The 23,973-nt window shown below is 40.5% G+C and overlaps 1 protein-coding gene across 1 annotated transcript in view; it reads left to right on the forward strand.

Annotated features, from left to right (window-relative positions):
- Positions 1-23,973, forward strand: part of LOC140741427 (protein HEG-like) — a 67,250-nt gene that overhangs the window by 24,250 nt on the left and 19,027 nt on the right. Inside the window, exons 3-7 of the mRNA XM_073071604.1 lie at positions 10,957-11,643; positions 15,789-15,899; positions 18,666-18,772; positions 20,052-20,110; positions 22,236-22,378. Of these exons, the coding sequence (XP_072927705.1) occupies positions 10,957-11,643; positions 15,789-15,899; positions 18,666-18,772; positions 20,052-20,110; positions 22,236-22,378 (1,107 nt within the window). The remainder of the gene's footprint in view (positions 1-10,956; positions 11,644-15,788; positions 15,900-18,665; positions 18,773-20,051; positions 20,111-22,235; positions 22,379-23,973) is intronic.

A 23,973-nucleotide genomic window follows, 5' to 3' on the forward strand; every position in this document is an offset into this window, starting at 1 on the left:
TATAGTAGTCACTATACTTCACGGTTGTTATGCATTGGTTGAAAGCATTTTGGAATGTCCTGTGGTCTTAACAATTTCTATGAATATGTAAGTACTGCTAAAAATACTTGTCCTGAGTAGATTAATCAAGCGAAACAAAGTTCAAAACGTGGATCCAGGGAATTTCAAGATATGAATCTTTGAAACAATTTGAGATTCAGAATTCCAAGAGCCGTGGGAGCATTGCTAAAAGACCTCATGTTCTGCAGTGTGCAGGGTATCATAATGTTCTCCAATTTACAATTTATCTTTCTGTTTGTAATTTACTTTTGATGTGATGAGCAGAGATAAATTGTGAACTAGAATGTGGAAAAAGATTCCTAATAAGAGAATGTAAGTTTTAGATTGGCCTCTGCACTCCAGCCCATGCAGATAGTGCCGTTGTGAATCAGGAAGATGGACATTTGGATTTCCCTACAGCGTAACCATCCACATGCAGCTTCGTAGCAAACAAGATAATTAGATAAACACCACATGCGGCCCATTTAAGTTTTTTCATATGATGGTCAAATAATTTGTACCAGAGACCCAACAGCTGACTGTAAACCATAAAAACTTCCATCTGCATCAGTGGCATACCTTCATTTGAAGGAGTGAGATGATTTTCAATAATGAGTTCATGTTGCAGTTAGTTTTGTTTAATGAGTTTCGCAGAAAAAAAAACTTTCCACTTAAAGTGAAAATAAAAATAGAAGCTTGTAATTAGATGTTCAAGGGAATTTTATAACACTAATACTCAGCTATGTAGCAGATGTGTGGCTAAGGAGTAGGTTTTAAGGAGGAAAGCAAGAAATTAATTAATTAATTTCTGAAGAATCCTTGGTAGTTGAATCCATAGTTCCAAAAGAAGGTGGAATAAAAATCAAAGATGCTTGAGACCAGAATTCAAAGAGATGCTTTGGACATGAAGTTCAATTTTTTTAATAGGTAACATAAATATGTTTATTTTAAATAATGGTAACAACAACTTGTCAAATAGAGATTATTAAAATCATAGAGCAGGACAGAAACCGACCTTCAGCTTATTTTCTTCATGCCATGTCACATACCCTCCTATACTCATCCCATTTACCAGCACTTAGACCATAAGAAACAGGAGCAGAAGTAGGCCATTCAGCCCATCGAGTCTGCTCTGCCATTCAGTCATGGGCTGATCCAATTCTTCCAGTCATCCCCACTCCCCTGCCTTCTCCCCATGCCCTGGCTAATCAAGAACCTATCTATCTCTGCCTTAAATGCACCCAATGACTTGGCCTCCACAGTTGCTCGTGGCAACAAATTCCACAGATTTACCACCCTCTAACTAAAGTAATTTCTCTGCATGTCTGTTCTAAATGGACATCCTTCAATCCTGAAGTCATGCCCTCTTGTTCTAGACTCCCTACCATAGGAAATAATCTTTGCCGGATCTAATCTGTTCAGGCCTTTTAACATTCGGAATGTTTCTATGAGATCCCCCTCATTCTCCTGAACTCCAGGGAATACAGCTCATATGGTAACTTGGTCAGTATTTTTCAGTTCCTTGGCAGTTCAAGTGTTTGTTCAGATACTTTTTTAATATTGTGATTGTACCTGTGACCGCTACCTTCTCAGAGAGTGCATTCCAGATTGTAACTATGCTTTGGGTAGGAATAAAACCATGATCTCCGTGCTCGTATGTTCTATGCTCTGGCTAATGAAGGCCAGCATCCTATAAGTCTTCATCACCTTTATCTCTCTGTGTTGCCACCTTTAGCGATTGATGGACTTGTACACGAAGGTAGTTCTGTTCTTTGGTGCACCACTTGGCCCTTCTATTCGTGGTGTATTTCCTACCCTCATCATCAATCTTGGACATATTCAGGCTTAAATCCTATCTCCATTCTTCCACCATTGATGCTGCCCACACCCGCATCTCCTCTATATCCTGGACATCCGTGCTTGCCCCATCTTCCTGCCATCTTAACAGTAATAGAGTTCCCCTTGTCCTTATCCATCACCCAACATGCTTCCACTTCCAGCATATCAGTTCTGCTACATTGAATTGCTTTCTAGTCTGCTTCAGCAATGGGCAATGTTCCTCGCCTTCGGGCCCAGGCCCTTCCACCTCGATTCGGCCTGTACACACTACGCCGCAACCATCCTGTACCATTGAGACTTCAGTTCATGCTGCAAAAATACCAGGTCGTACAGGCAGTTCAAAAGCTCAACTCCAAAAGGGAGGTTACAGGCTATTGATTACAGTGATTGTCTTTGGGGGGAAAGCGTGTTTAATACAGTAATTTATAGTGTTTGCTGCCAGCAAGTCATCACTGTGCTGCACCAGCACCATCGAGCACCTCTGCTCTATCTGCCAAAAGCAGAACTTCCTGGTGGCCAATCACTTTAATTCCAATTCCCATTCCCTTTCTGACATGTTGGTCCATGGCCTCCTCTTGTGCTACGATGGATGGTGGAGGGGCAACACCTTTATATTCTGTCTGGATAGCCTCTAACCTGGTGACACAAATTTTGATTTCTCCTTCTGGTAAATAAAATTTCCCTCCCCCTTACCTCTTTGCACCTGGCTGTCACCTTCCCCTGGTGCCCCTCCTCCTTTCTATTATTTTATGGTTCACTCTCTTCTCCTATCAGATTCCTTCCTTTCTAGCCCTTTACCTTTCCCACCCACTTGGCTTTGCCTAACGCCTTCTAGCTATCCTCCTTCCCCTTCCCCCACCTTTTTATTCTGACGTCTTCCCCCTTTCCAGTCCTGAAGAAGGGTCTCAGCCCGAAACATCGACTGTTTATTCATTTCCATAGATGCTGCCTGACCTGCCGTGTTCCTCCATCATTTTGTGTATTTTGCTTTGGATTTCCAGCATCTGCAGAATTTCTAGTGTCCTATCTGCCATTGCTTTTCCCTCCTTGGCAACTGACCAATGTTATTTTGCAGTCAAAGACTGTCCTTCTCATTATCACAAAATAGTTTTTGTGTTATCTGTGAATTTGCTAATCCTATCTCCCACATTCATATCGAAAATATTTTCATATATCTTCTGGGCTCTCATCTTGTATGACCTCTGCAATTCATTCTTTTAAAGTGGAATATGTGCCGTGTAAAAACAGAGTACAAGATGGTGGCTGCTACCTGTTCTCCACAGTGCAATGTTCTTCATGATAACAGACATAGAAATGAACGTACATATTTGGGAGCAGCAGAGAGCCATTTGGTCTTTAGTTTTTTTTTGTGCTGCACTTTAGCACATCCTAGGAAATAACAAATTTCAGTACCCATGACAGGAAACTATGCAACATTACATAAGGAACAATGTAAACAGAAAAGCTTTGAGAAAATGCCCTGGGCATAATGTCTAATCTTCATGAATAGTTACATGCTGTAATAGTTTTAGTTTCTGGGAATGATCAGTCATTGTAAACTTTGCATCAGCTCCAAGATAGCCACAGTACTTGGTGTACTTTCATGTTCCAGGAGGATGGTCACAGTAACACTGCCTTTTTTCTGCTAATATGCAGCACTCGTGTGTTTCAAGCCAGCTGAGTTAACGGGTCCAGTTATAATGTCCAAATATATTTGAGATGTAAGTGTGCTGATAGAATAAGATGGAGTGAAGAATAGATAGTCTTTGCACAAAATGTATTGGTTATTTTCTCACTACTGCCTTATAAAATCAATGTACCATAAGACATTGAAGCAGAATTAGGCCATTCAGCCCATCGAGTTTGCTCCACCATTTGACCATGGCTGATCTATTTTCCCTCTCAACCCCATTCTCCTGCTTTCTCCCCGTAACCTTTCATGCCCTGACTGCATTATTTCTCTCGCAAAGTTGCTGAAAAGTTATGGAGATCTGCATTGACAGTTTGTAGAAACTGTGTAGCCACTTGCTCTCACAAACAATGTGAGGTGATATTCATTGAGCAATGAATAATGGGCAAGAACACAATACCCTTCCCCACCCCCTTTCAAATAGGGCCCAAAATCTATCCTGTCCATTTGAGAGCCTTGGTTTAATGTCACATTTTTAAAAAAAAGCACGTTTGGCAATGCAGTTTTCTATTATAACTATGCTGAAGTGTCAAGCCAAGGTTCCATGCACCTATAGCTTCTGATTCAGAGGCAAGTGAGTGAGGAATGAGTATTACCAATGGAATAATCTTTCTTGATGTATCCTCAGGTTGGTAACTGTGCTTTCACTGCGGTCAGTTGCCAATGTGAATGCAGATGAGCTCGGACAATATCAGCTGCTATAAATTCATCTCTTAATTGTAAAGGTCATGAAAATAGGAATTTAGTGCAATTGCAGGTGGAATGTTAACCAGAATGTTATAATGCATTTCTGTATATTGGCAGTGAAGTGCTGAATCTTGAGAAGTGAATCTATCTCTAAATGTGGTAATAATTGTTTCATTGGAATGTGAACTACTGTGAGTGCTTTCATTCACATTACAGAAAGAGGTGAAATGCAGATTAAAAAATTCTTCTCAGTTGATATCACTTTTAATACAGTTCTAGTTGGAGAGAATCCTAAATGTTGCTTTTGGAGGGGACCATTTATTTGACGCTAGGAGCCATTGGAATACTTTAACATTGATTTAAGATCCATGGTTTATGTGTTTAGTGTGCAGAGCTTCAAATGAAGTGTTAAGGCTCAGGAAGTGGACATTTGGCCCATTAGTTGTCTCTCAGTTTGTAGCGGAGTGATCTAGTCAGTCACAAAGTTGTTTCCATCAAGTTTACACACTTTGCACCATCTTTGCTGGCAGTTTGTTCCAAGTCCTGGCCACCTTTCAGTTCAACTCTTCAAACCGCTCCCCGCCCATTCTTTTGAGACTGAGAACAACTGCAGCCCCACCTTTGAACAGCCTTCCTTTATTTACCCTGTCAAAGCTAGTCCTGATGTCGCACACTTGTCAAATGGCCTTTCAGCCATTTTTGCTCAACTGAGAACAGCCTCAGTGGTTGGAGTCCAGCATTCTGGAAACCATTTTGGTCAGTCCTTCCCACACCTTTTCAGCATTTCCACTTTCTTGAAATTAAGTAACCAGAATTGGATACAATATATCCAGCTGCAACCTACTATCACTCCACCCTAGCTTTGCTGTTGCTTTGTTGCTTGTGTTCTGTTCTACTGAGCACGGTGAGTATGCTATGTTGGCAACAATCCTTCAGTTGTGTTGGTAGTTAATGTAAATGTCGCATTTCTCTGTATGTTTTAATGTACATGTGATAATTAAATCTGAAATCTAAGGCTGTTTAATTATTCCTAAATGGGAGTTTTGGTTTGATGTAGTATCTGATGTTTGTATGTGAGTTGAGTTTTTGGTCTTGTGATAATCCTGTCCCACTGGCTGCGTTCTGCCCATGAATGCCCCAACATAACCGAACATGAATAGGGATCACTTGGATGTTTGGGCATCTTCAGTTTTGACGGGTAAAGTGCCACTTCAGCTCTTGCAACTGCAGATCCACCCTTCAACCAGCCTATTTGGCCCCATTGGTTATGTCATCTCCTTTGGAATATTAATAGTTTCCATATAAATCTGCTGTCTTACATTTAACTTAACTAATCAAGCAATACAATCCTCATGATAATCTGGAATACTGTGGTTCTAATATCATAGAGGCTTGGTTAGTGACAATGTTCACTGCCCAATTAATATCAAGTGAAATGTCTGCAGGATCCTTTATATTTCTGTTTGTATAAGTAACTAATCAGAAACTGTGTACAGGCAGTCCCCGGTTATGTACGAGTTCTGTTCCTGAGTCCGTCTTTAAGTCGGATTTGTACGTAAGTTGGAGCAAGTACATCCGGTATTATTTAGCGTTAGTTAGTCAAACGTTTGTCTTGGTATGTAGTATATATTTTACCTTTCTGTGCATATAAAACACTTAAGAAATGTATGTATTCCAATAATAAAACCACTGCGTTGCTTAGTAATAATTGTAGCTTTCATTGGGGCAGAGCCTTTCACATGCTCCATTATTCTTACTTTATCCGTTATCCTTTAAAATTGTTCCGGTCGTTGACCGACTGTAGCCTAACGATTTTCCAATGACCGATGGCGTTTCACCTCTTTCCAAACGCTTTATTATTTCCACTTTATTTTCAATTGGAATCGCTTCCCGTCAATGGATCAGAAACACTGTGGGCGGTGGGTCCGGAGCTCTGCCGGCTCCCGAGGTCCGCTGGGTCCTAAGGACCACTGCACTGAATTCCCCGGGTCCGCACTGAGACAGGCTAAATGGGACAAGTGGGGGCTGTGCTGGGTTTGGGTATTTGATCCTCCACAATATTCCGTGTAGGAATTTAACCTGGAGGTGGCAGTGCTTTTGCTTACGAGGTCGAGTTACGAGTTTGACATTAACCCGGCATGGGAACGGTCTGTCACTAGATCGAACTCGGGAACCTCCATTCTCCAGCCCGGCGCTGACCTCACTGTGTCACCAGCCGACCGGAACGGTGGGGGGGGGGGGGGGGGGGGGCGGGGTCAAGGTGAATCTTACTAAGAAAAATTTAAGCCAAATACAAAGTTAAACACTCAACACAGTGTCAACGACAACGACTTAAAATGGCGGACGGCGTTCCCCTTCCTCGGTTCGTAAGTACGAGTTGTCCATAAGTTGGACGTTTGTAACTTGGGGACTACCTGTAATCAACTCAACTGCAGGGTCCTGTATAATATTGTATCAAAGTTGTATTCAATTCTTCAAGTAACACACAGACACTACAATAAGAACTGCACTTCGGTAAAACATATACATTCCATAAGTGTTTTTTTTTTGCATTTCTGAGTACACGCTCACACTTGAATCTACTTCAAAAGTAAAATTCTGCAGATGCTGGAAATTTTGCAACAAAACACACCTTGCTTATAATGCTCAGCAAGTCGGGCAGCAGCTCTAGAGAGAAAAGTATAGTTTAATATTTCACCTCGAAGAGCTTTAGACCTGAAGATGGTTGATCCTGCCTGGCTTGCGGAGTATCTTAGGCAGGGCATGTTCTGTTTTACGTAAATTGTTGTCATTGTCTTGTGACTATAGCACATCAACAGGATGTACTTTTTAATTTTGTATTTCTGCCAGATTCTCCCGCTACCTGATAATGCAGGACAGCACATGTTCTGTAGGAATCACTGCCATCTGTCATTTCACACAGGAGACTATAGCCAAGATGATCTTAACAGCACAGAACAGGGAGTTGGGAATCACTTTCCCAACAAGTCAGTCAGCCTCAGTGGAGAGAGAAGTTACCTATCTGATCTTAAATTTTGTTTTTCTATCTTTGTGTGTTGTTCTTCATTGACTCTATTGTATTTTATTTGTTTTACTGTGAATACCTGCATGAAAATAAATCTCAATGTGACATAAAGGTACTTTGATATTACTTTGAACGTTGAAACAGTAACTTGTTTCTTTCTCCACAGACGCTGCCTGAATTGCCAACTACCTTGAGTACTTTCTGTGCATAGTTCAGGTATCTGTCTGGGTTTCTTTCCCTCCACCACCTCCACTTCTCTCCTGTGAACCACAAATATACATGATTTTGGATGGAGTGGTCATTTATGCAGAACAGCTTGCAGGTCTAGCCACTATTGTGACGACATGCTCCTTCAACCGCACGTAGTAGCTGTGTGGTTTCTTTCTAGTGGTCAGGATATTGGTGTCTCTGGTTTGGTCAACATTAATTGGCTTCAATTGTATGGGTGTGTAGGGCACTTAGAAGTCAGCAACATTGCAAATGATCGCAGACCAAGTAACGACAACAAATTTCTTTCCTAAAGGATGGAGTGAGCCAGATGGGTTGTCACAATGACTGAAATTGGCTCTGTGGACTGATCTGATGTTCAGTCTCAGCAGGGCAATTCACAACAGCCAAGTAAAATTAAATTTGGAGTTGTGGCCAAAATATTGTTGGCCTCATTGCGACCGATGGTTTCGAATGAAATGACTTCCAGGTAAAATCTAGATTTGCTCAAATCCAGGTTAGCTTGTTGATAAATGGAGCTGCATTTGTTACTTCAGTCCATCAGTGGATTCTGTGGGACATCCAGCTACAGAGTTTGAGCATTCTAGAATCAAGGAGAGACACTCTTGTATTATCAATATTACACTGGTGAGTGTTGGCGCGTGGCCAAGTGGTTAAGGCGTTCGTCTAGTGATCTGAAGGTCACTAGTTCGAGCCTCAGCTGAGGCAACACGTTGTGTCCTTGAGCAAGGCACTTAACCACACATTGCTCTGCGACGACACCAGTGCCAAGCTGTATGGGTCCTAATACCCTTCCCTTGGACAACATTGGTGGCGTGGGGAGGGGAGACTTGCAGCTTGGGCAACTGTTGGTCTTCCATAGAAAAAACCTTGCCCAGACTTGTACCCTGGAAACTTACCAAGGCGCAAATCCATGGTCTATCGAGACTAATGGAGGCCTATACACACACTCTCTGAGGTGCCAGTTATGTAGAGTTCCAGTGTCCTCACTCGTACAATTCCTATCCAAGAAAGTTATCTTTTTTCTTTATTTAATGATTTGATTTTTTTAATGAGCTTTTATTTTTAATGCTATTTTCATTTCCTTTTAGCAACTGTAATGGCTTTCAAATATCGTTGAATATTTTGCAGGCAGGGTTGTGATAAATTTGAGGCTTCCCAGCCTGTCAAATGTTGCTTCCTGATCTGAGGGCGGGCCTCTAGTTGACTCTCTGAGGCCCACTCACTGCTGAAGCCTGGCCAGGCCATGCCAGACACCTGCCGGGAGAGCTCATTTAACTCCCTGCCTGCTTGAGTGCAGCCAGCTGAAACCAGTGCAAATCAACTCCATGCTTCGAGTCCTTTTTCAGAATGCAAAGCTTGGCATTTCAAAGCTGTGGCTAATTTTGCAAAGGACATCTACCCCAGAATTTTGCATGATAAAAGGCCATTTCAACTTCTCGAGTCCCTCTCAAGTGAAAAACTGCCTGGTTTATCTTGTGCTAACGTATAGAACTGATTGAAGGAGCTCCATGCCATTTGCACTGGTCTCTTTGCCATTACAAATGGAGAGAGATGGGTTTCTGTAGAATAATGCTTATATGGAGTAATAGATTTTGTAGGTGCTGAAGTAGTGTAAGCTACACGAAACACTGGCAGCCACATTATTGCAGATTTGCCGGCATTGCAACTGTGTTGTGTTCTGTGTTTAGTTTTTACCTGTGACATTGTTCGTTCTGGCTGTACAGCTGGGTACTGGCGTTTATCACTGAGTCAGAAAAGGAAGAACGGAAGCTCTGGTGTCAGAAAACATTTTCTACTTCAGAGGGAGAGCTTACTCAATTCTTCTGGCTGGTGTGCTGCAGGATGCCAGCTGTGAAATATTTCAGGAATGCTGGATAATCTCTCTGTGCTTTCAGAGGTTATGTTGAGTTCTCTGGCTAATTAAGGGTACATGCTAAGATCAATGTACCCCTCTATATTCTGCCCCTGAGTTCAGAGAAGAAAGATGACAAATATAGACCTGTGCTGAAATTTTAATTGTAGTTTTCTCGACAAGACTTTTTAAAAATACTGACATATTGTGTTTTTTTTCCCCTGCTAAGAACTAATTGCAGGTTGGGAAAAGCTAATGCTAACGAGATCATTGTAACCATCTAATGATAGAGGTGTAATTAATATCACAAAAATAACAGGATAAGCTTGGTATTTTGCATTGGTTTCCTTTATAGATTTAAGCTATGTTGTGTTTTACTGATACGTGGCACCTGATAGAAGTTTATAAAATTGTGAGAGGCACAGATGGGAGAGACAGACTCTTTTCTCCAGGTAGAAACGTCGAATAGTAGAGAGCATAGATTTCGGATGAGAGGGGAAAAGTTTAAAGGAGATGTGTGGGGCAAGTTTTACAGCGGAGTGAAGGGATATGGATTTTGTGCACATATTTAATATGGCATCATTGTTGGCACAGACATGGTGAGCTGAAGTGTCTGCTCTATGCAGGATATTAAACACAGAGCCAGATAATTTCGTGCTGGCATTCATGCTCCATCTTAGTTTCTTCCCATCTATTAGCAGTTCTCCATCCCCCTCTCTGTAAGAGGGTCCCACATATTAAGCTGACTTAACATACGTAACTTTCAAAGGTATTAAAAAAGTAAAATCATAAAATTTCTATGGTTAGTATTCTCGTACAGGCTGTAAATTTATTCTAGAAACTGAAATCGATTTATTGTTCAGACTGTTTCTATGCTGATTATATTATTTGGCTCTTACAGTTTGTGATACTCTTTGAGTAGATCCCAAGTCATAATAGTTTTAGAAAGATGTCCTTGCTTGCAAACTAAACTTGTCTTCTGAAGTATTGTCAAGATATTCACAATCCTATGTATACAACCACTTACCCAGCACAGTCTAAGCTTGAATTACACATCAAAACCTGCAAATGATAAATGTTGCAATGCTCCATCAATAAGAGGCTTGGGAACAAATGATCTGGTTTTAGCCGAGTTGTTCCAAGTGCATTATGGTTTTGTGTAAAGCCATAGCTGCATAGGGACGCTTTGTAAAATATACAATGATTTATTTTATAAGAGCAGAAATGTTAATTTGAAAGAAATAATGGCATTAGTGGGGATTAATCAACCTGGATATTTAAAATAGATGATTAATGGTATTGACATCTGTTTCTGATGGGGTTTAACGAATTACAGAGCAGGGTTAGGGATGGAGGTCTGGTTGCATTATTGCACAGTGATCTGTAATTATTTCTAAAGGGCTAGCATTTCTTGCCCAAAGCACAAGATGGCTCTACCTCTCTTTCCTTCTTCAAAGTACTTGGGAAGACCTAACACATTGATTAGTTATTTGGGAACCAACTCTAAATAATCTCCTCACCAATGTTCCAGTTAAGTGCTTGGGATGCTTTTTTTTTGAAGTAGTATTTAAATGGAAATTCTTGTTCTTTCAGAAGGCACAGTAACTCCCACTGTGAATTCCTCTTCAAATACGTCATCTTTTACCAGCTCAACCTCGCTATCATCATCGGATTCCACTTCACCAGGAGAATCAACCTTTATGACAACTAACCAATCAAGTATGGCAATTGGCAGTACAATCCCAGACTCCCGTTCAAGCACAGAAAGCGGTAATTCAACCTCAGCCGTCAGTTCAAGCACTACAGTTTTAATGCCATCCGATGCAGGTGTCCCAATAGTTACCCCAACTAATTCAGCCTCTGAAGCATCTGCAAATGCAAGCACAGTTGAAGCAATGACCCCTGCTTTGCAATCAACAGTTGAGACTACAAACTTCAGTGTCAACCAAACAAACACGCCGGTAAATGTGGCAAGTTCAATGATAAACACAACCCAACCTACAAGTGTGACAGATGATGTCACCCAGGGTTCAACAATCATACCCACAACCATTGCTACCACACTTAATGCCTCAAGCAACTTTACAACTGCAAGTGTATCTACCAGTATTACTGTGCCAACAACAAATGGGACAACTGTAGTAGATGCATCTAACACCACAACAGTGACAATGACAGTCAACATAACACTACCAGTGAACACAACAGGTCTCAGTACAGATGTTCCCCATTCGAGCTGGAGTACACAGTCTCAAAAGACTTCAACAACACACTCTACAGGTAAGATGCTTCTGGTCATTTCTGCCCAGTTGGCTGTGAAACAGGCTGGTTGATTTTTAACAAGAAGTATATATAACTGTGAAACTGTTCATAAAAACACAGAAGCTAATTTGGAACCATCCCAACCAAAAATGGACTGTTTAGGCTGATCCTGTTTTCCATTTTGGAATGTAGAAAGGTCTTTGGCTGTTTGATTTATTTTTTGTTTTTATTCTCATCAGTCCTGTTACCCTTCTACCGTCTACCTTAAACGTATGCCTAGTTTTTGCTGTGGTCTGTCAAAGGACATGTAATTAAATTAAGTTGCTGGAGTAATAATCCAGAAGCATGAGTTCAAATCCTGCCTGTGGTATTCAAAGTTAATTAATAATTGGTAACTTTGAAACACGATAACTAACCTTGCTAACAATAACCATAACACCCTACTGGACTGTACCAAAAATTCATGTGATTTTATAATGCACCTCAGAGAAGGATATCTGCCAGACTTACCTGGTCTGGTCTATGCCTGACTCCAGACACACCACATGTGGGTGACTATTAAATGTATCTGCTATAGATTGGCAAGCCACCACCTTCCAGAGGGTAATTGGGATGGCCAATAAATTCTGGATTTGCCAGTGATGTCCAGATCTCAAAAGTAAACATTAATAAAATCCCCCTAGAGTCCCTTTTGTTCCAAAGAAATCAAACCCAGCCATTTTTTAAAAATTGAAGTAAAATTCTCCAGCCCTGGCAACATCCTTCTGAATCTCTTCTTTATCTTTTTTCCTGATGGCCAGACCTCTGTTTCAAAGTAGGTCTGCTATAATGAGCATTTCTACAGTTCCAGCATGGCCTCTCTACCTTGTAATTTTTCTCCCAAAGCCAACAAAGGCAAGTGCACCTTCCAAACAGCCTTCTGCCTTCTGGAGATCTGTGTACGTACATCCATTCAAAGATCTCTCTGTTCTGCTATTTTTTTTCCATCCTCCTACCATCTAATGTGTATTCTTTATTTTGTTAAACATTACAAAATGTTTGGCTAACCACATTGAGAATCACAAGGTGTACCTAGCAAATAAATCTCAGTAAGAGGAACTGAAATGTCTCTATGGCCGTCGTTGATCAGTAGTATAACTTACCAGCACCAGGTGCTGGTGCTCTCAAAGTTAAATGTTTACCATCCGATGACCTTCATTCTTGATGGTAATGACTTTGTTTACTATATGCAGAGTGGAAATTATATGGTGCAGGCTTCACTGATAACTACTGTGATTCACTAGCATTTTACCAGGTGAAACCAACACATAAAAAGAACATTTTGGAATGCAGAGCAACATACAAAATGCTGGAGGAACTCAGCAGATCAGGCAGGATCATTTACAATGAAGATTCTGGTTTGCACATTCATGTTGATGACACTCCCACTAATCATTAATACTCTTGACCCATCTCTAATTGGCTCGGTTTTGGAACACTTAATATTTGATCCCTCAGCATTTAGATGCATCACCTTTCCTGGAAATTGAAACTGAATCAAGTTGTTCGCAGTACTGTTGTCATATTTGATCCTATTTCAACAACAAACAAATAATCCTGCCATCACTAAGATGTCCCTTGCCTCACCCATGCATTTCTTTGATAGATTTCATTATCATTCCAACACAGATTCAAGTTATTCTGTTTTGAAATGGTCTAAATTAGGGGGAGAACAACCTGGAATGCTTTATTTAAAAAGAAACTAGTTCAGGCTTTTCCAACTTGGATTCTGTGGATTCCAACAAGTCTACTCTCAAGATGTACTGTCCATATTTCAATTCCTACTAAGTTCTGTTCACTCATCAACACTTCATGTGTAGACCCATTCTAATAAGCAATCATTTTAAACCTCCTTATTTTCAAATACTTCTAGTCTCACCTCTTTCCATCCTATAAACCTGTCACCTGTATTTCTATTATCCCGAGCCTAAATTGCTCATGCCTTCAGAAATCGAAAATTTAAACTCTGGAATTCCCTACCTGAACCTTTTCATTTCCCTACTTTTTATTAAATTTCTTCTTTTGAGCCACTTTTAAAACTTGCCTCTCATCAATTCATTCAGCCCATTTGACTTAACATCAATTTTTCTTTAAGATGTCTCAGATGAGGCATACCAAAGGTGTTATATGAATGGAGTAGGAGCAGCAGTAATCGTGAATGATAGATAGATAGATACTTTATTCATCCCCATGGGGAAAGTCAACATTTTTTCCAATGTCCCATACACTTGTTGTAGCAAAACTAATTACATACAATACTTAACTCAGTAAAAATATGATATGCATCTAAAATCACCCTCTCAAAAAGCATTAATAATAGCTTTTAAAAAGTTCTTAAGTAGTTTACTTAAATACTCCAGTATCGTTAACAGAAGCAAGAAATGGCAAGCAACTATTTTAATAGAGAGTACGAGGAAAAGAGTAGTTAAGATTTCATGTTAACATTTAATCTTTGGAATGCCCTGACTATATTAAGAAATTCAATGTATGAATGAGAAGAATGATGAATATTTTTGTTTTGCAAACTGTTCTTCCTTGAGACTCAGTGGAAAATGGGAAATTGGTTACTGTTGTGTAATCCCTTGTTGGGTAAATAGGCACCTGATTTATTTACATCACTTTTCCATATTACTCACTGATGAAATTTTATTTTGTTCTGCTGAGTAATTTCTCTTTCCATTGGGTAAAGGGGGACCACTAATAATAAATTTCTGATCCTTTTTAGTGTTCTTTCCAGTTGACAAATAGTCAATCAGGTAAACTTGCATAATATTACATTCAAAAGTCATATTTTTGTAGCCAAAGTTTTTGTAAGACCATAAGACATAGGAATAGAATTAGGCTATTTGGCCCATCAAGTCTGTTCTGCCATTCTGTTATGGCAGATTTACTATTACCTTCAACCCTATTCTCCTTCCTTCTCCCCATAACCTTTGACACCCTTACTAATCAAGAGCCTATCAATAAAAACAAAATGCTGGCAGAACTCAGCAGGCCAGACTGCATCTATGGGAGGAGGTAGTGACAACGTTTCGGGCCGAAACCCTTCATCAGGGTGAAGGGTTTCGGCCCGGAACTTCGTCACTACCTCCTCCCATAGATGCTGTCTGGCCTGCTGAGTTCTGCCAGCATTTTGTGTTTTTATTTATTTCCAGCATCTGCAGATTCACTCGAAGAGCCTATCAATCTCCACTTTAAATTTACTCAATGACTTGGCCTGCACAGCCGTATGTGGCAATGAATTCCAGCAATTCACCACCCTCTGGCAAAGGAAATTTGCTCCTCATCTCTGTTCTAAAGGGATAGCAATCTATTCTGAGGCTGTGCCCTCTGGCCCTAGATCCCCCACCCACCCCATAGGAATTGTCCTCTCTACATTCACTCTCTAGGCTCGTCAATATTTGATAAGTTTCAATGAGATTCTCCCCTTATGAACTCCAGCGAGTGCAGGCCCAGTGCAACCAAACACTCCTCATACATTAACATCCTTTCATTCCTGGAATCATTCTCATGAACCTTCTCTGGACTCTCTTCAATGCCAGCACACCCTTTCTTAGATAAGGGGCCCAAAACTGCTCACCATATTTCAAGTGTGGTCTGACCATTTTGTTCTGGACATGGTCAAAGCTTCACATAGACTCACAATAAAAGTGTTATTAATTTTTTAAATGAAAATAAGCCACCTCGCTCCTCTATAATCGGCAGTGCCTGACCTGAGTAAGAAAACGGTATTTGTTGAGCTGGTCATCATCCTGTAATGCTCAAAGCTTTTTCTAAACTTGTGAGGTCATGAGAGAGTTGCAATTCATCTAATTTCTACAATCTTGAACAAGATTACCAGCCACTTTGTTATCCATTTTGCAGTCAGCTCTAAACTACAGTTGACAATTTGTTTGGAACATGGGTAAACCCAATGTTAAAATCCCACAAAAGATTATGAGCTACTCCATAATTACATCCTACAAATCCTTTAATACAAGAATATAAACTGTTACTTTTTCTAATCCAAAGCTTTTGATTATCTCTCTTCCATGAATTTCAAACATACCACGTCTGTGACTGTGGTTCATTGCGCAATATATGTTCTAAGTAATGTGTTGATATTCTATTTACTTTGTTTCTAGTTCAATGCCAACATTCGACTTGTCCGCCAGGCAGTAAATGTGTGGAACTTTATCAGTCACATACCTGCCGCTGTCCCATTGGGCAATCTATGAGAGATAACTGTGTAACAGGTAAACTGAAACTCGTTGCTATCGATTTATAATACAACAAGCATAAATGTCTTGCTCTATAGTCTAATATTGCATGGAAAACCATTCCTAACAATTCATTACAAATATGCACAAGCTTACCAGGATTTGATGCAGCTAAACTAGAAAGCTTTAAGATGCAAAGAGCTTAAAATTTCACCTCTTTGGGAGTAGACTTAATCTTTACGTAATTTTGCAGAATTGCTGAGTTCCGATCAGAATCAGGCTTATCATCACTGACATATGTCATGAATTTTGTTTTGTTTTGCAGCAGCAGTACAGTGCAATACATTTTTTAAAAAGTTGCAATAAGAAATATATAAAAAGTAAATGGTGCAAAAAGAGAGCAATGTAGTGACTTAGTGGTCATGGGTTCACAGACCGTTCAGAAATCTGGTTGTGAGGGGAAGAAGCAGTTCCAAAAATGTCAAGTGTGGGCCTTCAGGTAGTAATGAGTAAAGTGTATGTCCAGACGGTGAGGGTCCTTAATGAGCTTTTTGGTAATTAGATCCTGTGTTCATTTCCTGCTTTTTTTAAAAAAAAAACATTCAATCCCAACATGAAGTTTGGTCCTTCATATCATGATGTACTCAGCATAGCACATTTTGAATCATTGGTGCTGATTGATACACTGTTACATATTCGCATGTTTTCTGACTGTTCTGTGATGATATGTAGGTCGTGTCTGTACTGTTGAGTACTGAAGGGATTCCAAAACGAGTCTTTCTCTACCTCTTGGCTAGGGATAGAATGACAGGCACCAAGAGAATGAGGGAAATAGGATTCAGAATGTCTTAGTTGGCAATCAGTTTTGTGACTCTGTGCTCAGCAAGAATGAGCCCTAATGTCATCTTCAAACCTGCAGATGAGGTTAACGTTGTTGTTGCCTGGCAACCGACCCCATCTCATGGAAGCCAAACTTGGGCTCTCAGATGCATCCTTGTATCTCGCACTGGATCATGGCACCACCGCCAAAAATCAAACCACTGTCTCTCAGATGATCACGGACCTCCTCCTTGATCTGGAATTCAGCCTGTATCAACCTTGCTGTCACTCCTGATCCGCAAGAAGTCAAGAAAGCCATATCATGACTCAAGAACTTCATAGTAGACAAGATACCCGCTAACACCGGTGACAAGCTTTCGTCAAAAGTCCACAGCTTTGTCTTCCACTGGGAAGTGAAGGATCTTTCAGAGACCTCCAGATGTCATAATCATGACCACCTTTTAGAAGGGAGACAAATCCAACATTTGCTATCACAGGGGGGTCAGCCTGCTGCCTTCCTTTGGGAAGGTCATAATCAGGAAGCTTCCCAATCACAACCTCACAGTGACTGAAAAACTGCTGCCCTTTTTTTAAACAGGCCAATGCCTTTCAAACAGTACTTTTTCCTCAAACTTGTCCTATGTAAGCGATGGTTGACAAAGTGGATAGAGGACGATATTAAATGCAAATAAAACTGTAGCAGATTGCCAAGGAGGTCATTCTGAATCCATTTTCCATGATTTAATTGACCTTCTCTTGGCATTTGTCATTCAGGGATTGAGGGACACCATTCTCAGATTTGGCTGCTCACAGAAATTAATCTCTTTCTTGCGCTCAGTCTACCAAATCATGCAAGCTGTGATGTTAACCATCAGGCCCACAACAAAACCTGTTCTCGATCAAACCAGGCTGTGCTTATTGCCCCAATATTTTTCTTAGACTTTTCTTGTTGTAATCTTGCCCCTCACCTTCAACCAACCTCCTGTAAGAATGGTGCTAGAATGAAGGAGGAGCTGTTTAACCTTCATTGGCTATAGTACAAAACAAAATTTAACCAAATATCTGTGGCCAAGCAGCTGTATGCAGATGGTTCTTGTGTCTGATTGAGGGACAAATGTAAAATCATTGTTGACACTTTCACTTTAGATCAGGGGTTTCTAACCTGATCCACAGACCCCTCAGATAATGGTAAGGCTCCATGGCATATAAAAGGATGGGAGCCCCTGCTTTAGATTATAAAATGATGGAACTTCTACTTCCAGAAGATGGAGGTACTTCATCAATGTGCATCACACTGCCCTCTTGTGATAAAAGTTCTTGATGAGACCATGGAAAATTTGGACATCTTTAACATATATCACAAGCCTTCTATCCACAGAAACAAACACTGAGTATGGTGGTGAGTTTCATAATTAATGTACCAGTGTAGCTTTTGGTCAGGTTAAGTGAAGACAGTAGAAATGAGTATCACGTACAACACGCTGGAGGAACTCAGCAGGTCCTGACGAAGGGTCTTGGCCGGAAACGTTGACTGTTCGTATCCATGGATGCTGTCCGACCTGCTGAGTTCCTCCAGCGTGTTGTACGTGATACTCATTTCTACTGTCTTCACTTAACCTGCACACGTTTTGCCTATTCCCTTTAAATATTGTGGCCTGTAGCCTTTTTATATTCAGTCATAAACACCAGAGCTAAAAATGCTGGAGCTGACATGTTTTTGTTGCGGGTAGTTTTAACTACCAACATTATTTGTGGAACATTATCGTTTTCCATTCTATCAGTGTATTTTTTGGATTATTTTCCTTGGCAACCTTGAAAATGACAATAACAGGAATTTGTCACCCATATATTTTCCCTTGTGCAAACCAGTGCGCAGGAAGGCAATCTGTTTGCCCTTGGTTTTTATTTGTCCTGTATTAAATCTTTGTACTAATTGCTTGTTCAAATGAGAAAGTCCATGTTATTTCCATTTTCCTCTTTCAGTGAGAACCTTCCCGGGAACCTTGCATTTAACGATGAATTTTGAATCTGGTATGAATGATGTTCGTTCAAAGATATTCTTAGACACTTCAAGAAGAATAGAGAAGGAGGTAAGGTACCATCTTGCTTTTATCCTGTTTCTTCATACTGAGTCAGCATTTTATCACATTAGACCATAAGACATTGGAACAGGATTAGGCCACGTCTAATTGAGTCTGCTCTGCCCATTCGATCATGGCTAATTTATTATCCTTCTGAACCCCATTCTCTTGCCTTCTCCTCATAACCTTTGACACCCTGACTAATTAAGAACTTGTCAACCTCCACTTTAAGTATACTTAATGACTTGGCCTCCATAGCTGTCCGTGGCAATGAATTCCACAGATTCACCGGCCTCTGGCTAACGAAATTCCTCCGCATCTCTGTTCTAAAGAGATATCCTTGTATTCTGAGGCTGTGTCATTTGGCCCTAGACTCTCCCACCATAGGAACCATCCTCTCCACGCACACTCTATCTATATCTGTTACACCAGTTCACCCGTTTAGCCAATTTTCCTGGAATTTAGTTGGGGATTGCCTTTTATCCACTAAGAAGAAATTTTTAAGTTTACTTGGAGCGAGGAAGATCCCCAAACACATAAGTTTTACTGGCAGTTTGCTTATGAGATGATAATTATTCTGATAAACATGAGGAGGAACAGCAATACAGCCCCTTGAGCTTACTGTGCCTTTGGGTAAATTGTTGGATGATTGGATCTTTGACCCCTCTGATTTCCCTATACTCCTTGATCTCTCTTCTCTGATTAAATATACATAAGCAGACAGTATGAGGAACTTGCAAAGCACGTAAATGACATCTGGTACTTCCAGGCTGCTACTTTTCACCCTAGGCCAGTGAAGCTTCACCGAGGGATATACATATATCCTGTGACATTTGCTCAGTGATGCAAGTGTATGTAATCAAGTGGAAGCTTTCTTGACGTGACTGAACTGAATGGGAGCAGAAGGACTGCGAACTGATGCCTGAAATCTTCACGTTTTTATATGATCTGCGCACAGCTGAAGCACAAACAGATTTTTTAAAACACAAAGATACCCTGGAAAGTTCACTAACTTTAATTATTCTTCACCACCCCTTGCAAAACCAAATTAAAAATTCCCAACCACGCCTTATTATTGTAAAGCTTCTGGCCCTTTATCCCTGTCCCACCACCAATTCCAGTTGTAATTAAATGTGTGTGGCATTGTATTATTCAAATCATGTGTTGCTTTACAACAAATACCAGTGAAGATATTTTCTTGGGATATGAAAATACTATTGCAGAGAATAAAAAAGCTGTGATGATGCCTGAAACTTCTTTTCTTTTCTCCCCATTGTATTGTGATTAGATGAAAACCTTCTTCAAAAATGACCCTTCCTACTACCAATCTATTGTTTGGAAACTTGAGTAAGTACCCACTATTAAACCAGAACCTTAACATGTGGTGTAACTCTGAACTGATGCTTCCTCTCGATGCATAGGTCAAGAATGATGCAATGTTGTAATGCAAATTGGCCCAGGCACCACGACTGTACAGTTTGACTTGTATAGACAGGTCAGCTGTGTTTCACCCAGCTCTCTCATAGTCAGCATATGAATTTGCATCTGTTTGCCAAGGGTTTCTCTTGTCTCTACATGAAGGCCGCCGCCCTGTATTGAATTGAATTGAATTTATTTCTTACATCCTTCATATACATGAGGAGTAAAAATCTTTACGTCTCTGTCTAAATGTGCAATGTGCAATTTATAGTCATTTATAATAAATAGTATGTACAACAGGACAGTCAATATAACATAGAAATACAATTGTACAGAGTGAATTAATCAGTCTGATAGCCTGGTGGAAGAAGCTGTCCTGGAGCCTGTTGGTCCTGGCTTTTATGCTGCGGTACTATTTCCCGGATGGTAGCAGCTGGAACAGTTTGTGGTTGGGGTGACTCGGGTTCCCAATGATCATTCGGGCCCTTTTTACACCCCTGTCTCTGTAAATGTCCTGAATATTATTTGAGATTAGGCCAATCAGTGTAGTGTCGTCAGCAAATTTAATTAGCAGATTGTGGGTGGTGACACAGTCATGGGTATACAGAGAGTAAAGGAGGGGGCTTAGTACACAGCCCTGAGGGGCACCTGTGTTGAGGGTCTGAGAAGCAGAGGTGAGGGAGCCCACCCTTACCATCTGCCAGCGATCTGACAGGAAGTGGAGGATCCAGCTACACAAGACAGGGTGAAGGCCGAGGTCTCCGAGCTTCTTGTCCAGCCTGGAGGGAATTGTGGTGATGAATGCTGAACTGTAGTCCAAGAACAGCATTCTCGCATAAGCATCCTTCTTCTCCAGATGTGTAAGGACGGTGTGTAGAGCTGTAGCTGTTGCATCATCTGTCGATCGGTTGTGTCGGTAGGCAAATTGTAGAGGGTCCAGTGTGGGTGGTAACATGCTGCAGGTATAGTCCTTGACCAGCCTCTCAAAACATTTGCTTATTACTGAGGTGAGTGCGACAGGACGCCAGTTGTTCAGACATGTTACCTTGGTCTTTTTAGGCACAGGAACAATGGTGGATAATTTGAAGCAGGAGGGCACTCTACACTGGGGGAGAGCGAGAGATTGAAAATGTCTGTAACCACACCTGCCAGTTGTGCCGCGCACTCTGGGATGCCGTCCGGTCCCGCAGCCTTGCGACTGTCCACTCATTGGAAACACCTGTGTACCTCAGCCTCAGAGACGACCAAGCTGCAGGTCGCATCAGGGGCTCAGTGTTGGCAACATTTTAGGCTGCCAAGTGGTAGACTGGCCCACAGAAGGCTGCGCTGCTTGGAGAACTCTGGGCAGTTTAGAGAGCTCCCTTCCTATCACTGGAAGAATTGTCCACTGGGCATTCAACTGTGGGAATTGACCCATTGTTGGTCCCTTTTTGCACTGCAAAGGTTTTGGAAAACCCTAGGCCTTTTAATGAAATCTTTTCCCCCAGTGCTTCAAATCTTGTTGGCTAACAAAAAGGGTTAATCTGATAAATTACTTCGTGTGAGCAAGTCCCCTTGTGACGTGGCTGTGTCACCCACCCCGAGCAGCTGAATGGTCCTGTTTATTTTCCTCACCAATAGTTTTCCCACCACTGACAAAAGACCCACTAGACAAGAAGTTACATTTTAGTTGTTTAAGTTCAGTTGTCTTCTGACCTACTGTATCACTTGCATGTTTTCCAAGCTTCGCTACTGCTGACTCCCGGTGTATCATCAGATGTATCTTTCTAATGCTTTCTGACAATCAGAGGCAGAGGTTGTCCAGCAGGGTCAAAGTTGTATCATCTTGAATTAAAATTAACATCAATGTGAGTTGTATTTTGGAACTAGAATATTTGGAAATTTTGATATAAAACAAATTAAAACCTCTGGTGAACTTGGATGTAAGCTTGAGATAGTTGGCAAGTGGAATCCTTGACCTGTAGAAAATATATGCAGTGTGTTGCCTGTTTAAGTGAGCCTGTAGTATATTTTTACACATACTTTCAATTGCGTTATTTTTCTCTCTTTTCAGAAAGGGGAGTGTTAAGGCCTCTGTCGACAACATCTTTTCACTTTCTTCCAAAGTAACTGAGGAATTTGTCAACCAACGTATCAAAAATGGCATCAAAAATTGTACAGACTGCACAATAATAAAAGGCTCAGACAAATATACTTGTAAGTTGAGTGTCCATTGGTTCTTTTGAGTTAGCTTAAAATGTGGTTATTGCCTCTTAAATATGGTTACTGCCTCTTTAATTACATTAAAGTTGTAGGGTGCTTTAGAAAAGTCCTCTAAAGATTGGTATCTTTATCTGTGAGGTTCAGGGAATAGTGTTTCCCCTTTTAATGGCATGGCATCAGTTTTTAATGAGACACAAGTTTATTATATAAAAAAAAAGAAATCGAGCAATTCCTTCCTTCTGATGTCAGGCTGATTGGTTGTTCCCTGTGTTTTCTCCCTTTCCTTAAATAGTGGGAGGATATTATTTCCTGCAGATTGAAAAGTAGCCATACTAGAATCTGGAATTTTAGGTTGGATGCTCCAGTTATTATCCCCACAATGCCTTCTTTCAAAACTTTGAGATATTGGTCATGACATCATGAGGATTCATTAGTTTTTTAAACAATTATTTTCCCCTGTACTGATCTCTTTCAGCTCTTCATTCTTGCCAGATGTATAGTGTTTTATTTCCTAGACAGATGCAAGATATTTAATACCTCTCCCACTTTCTTACTCCTCAATATAATCTTTTCTGTCTCAGTCCATGAGGGACTTTCTTCAGCTTTTTAATCTTTTCCTTTTAGCACAGCTTATAGCTTTGGGGTCATTTTATATTTCCTGTTTAAATTTCCTCTCTAGTCCCAAAGACTTGTCCTTCTCTCTGGTAACGTACAGGCAACTGTGCCTTAAGAACTCGTATTCATGACCCCTAGGAATGCGTTGTTACCACATTTGATTTCACTTGCTTTAACTTGACTAGCCCATTGTGCCACAGTGCTGTGGTCAATTGTTTGTCCTTTTTGTTGCTTCCACTCTCATTCATTCATAAAACAAATGTTATACAGGAACCAGGCTTATACTTCTCCAGTGCTACCTCTGCAGTGTAGACCAGCAGAGAGGCCTTTCAATGTGGTAAATCATGTATAGAGCAGAGGTGCTTGGGTAGTATGTTCCATTGTTGTGGGGAAATTGGTTGTGACAACCTGAGAGCTTTTGAATCTGGTGATGCATTCATGTCCTGTGCCAATAATGTATTCTTTTATATTCAGAACTGCTTGGAATTTAACTCCAAAGTTTACCGTTAAACTGAATCCCAGGCAAAATGATGGATACGTAATTTTTTTTAAAAGACGCTAGATATCTGGAATAAAAATAGAAAATGCTGAAAGCCCTCAGCATTACAGAGCCCAGTTCTGATGTGGGATCATGAATTTGACATTAACTGTTTCTTTTTCCACAGATGCTAAATGTTTCCAGCTTTTGCACACCTATCATTTTACGGAGATTTTGTGAGATAAATGTAATGGGTGGATGATGCAATATACATGCAACTTTGAGTATAGTTGAAACTGGTCTTCGTTTCAACCATATAAAATGCAAAATGTATGCCATCTATGAATGCAATAAGCTTTGGAGTGCGCTGAGCTCATTAACTCTTTATTGTATGACAAAGATTAACAAATGGACTGTGCTATAAGGAACACGATTCTGATAAACAATGCTGAAAAGAGATTGACAGAACCACAAAGAGGGATTAAGAGCTGCTTAG

The sequence above is a fragment of the Hemitrygon akajei genome, chromosome 18 (genome assembly GCF_048418815.1).
Source record: "Hemitrygon akajei chromosome 18, sHemAka1.3, whole genome shotgun sequence".
In the NCBI taxonomy this organism is placed as follows: Eukaryota; Metazoa; Chordata; class Chondrichthyes; order Myliobatiformes; family Dasyatidae; genus Hemitrygon; species Hemitrygon akajei.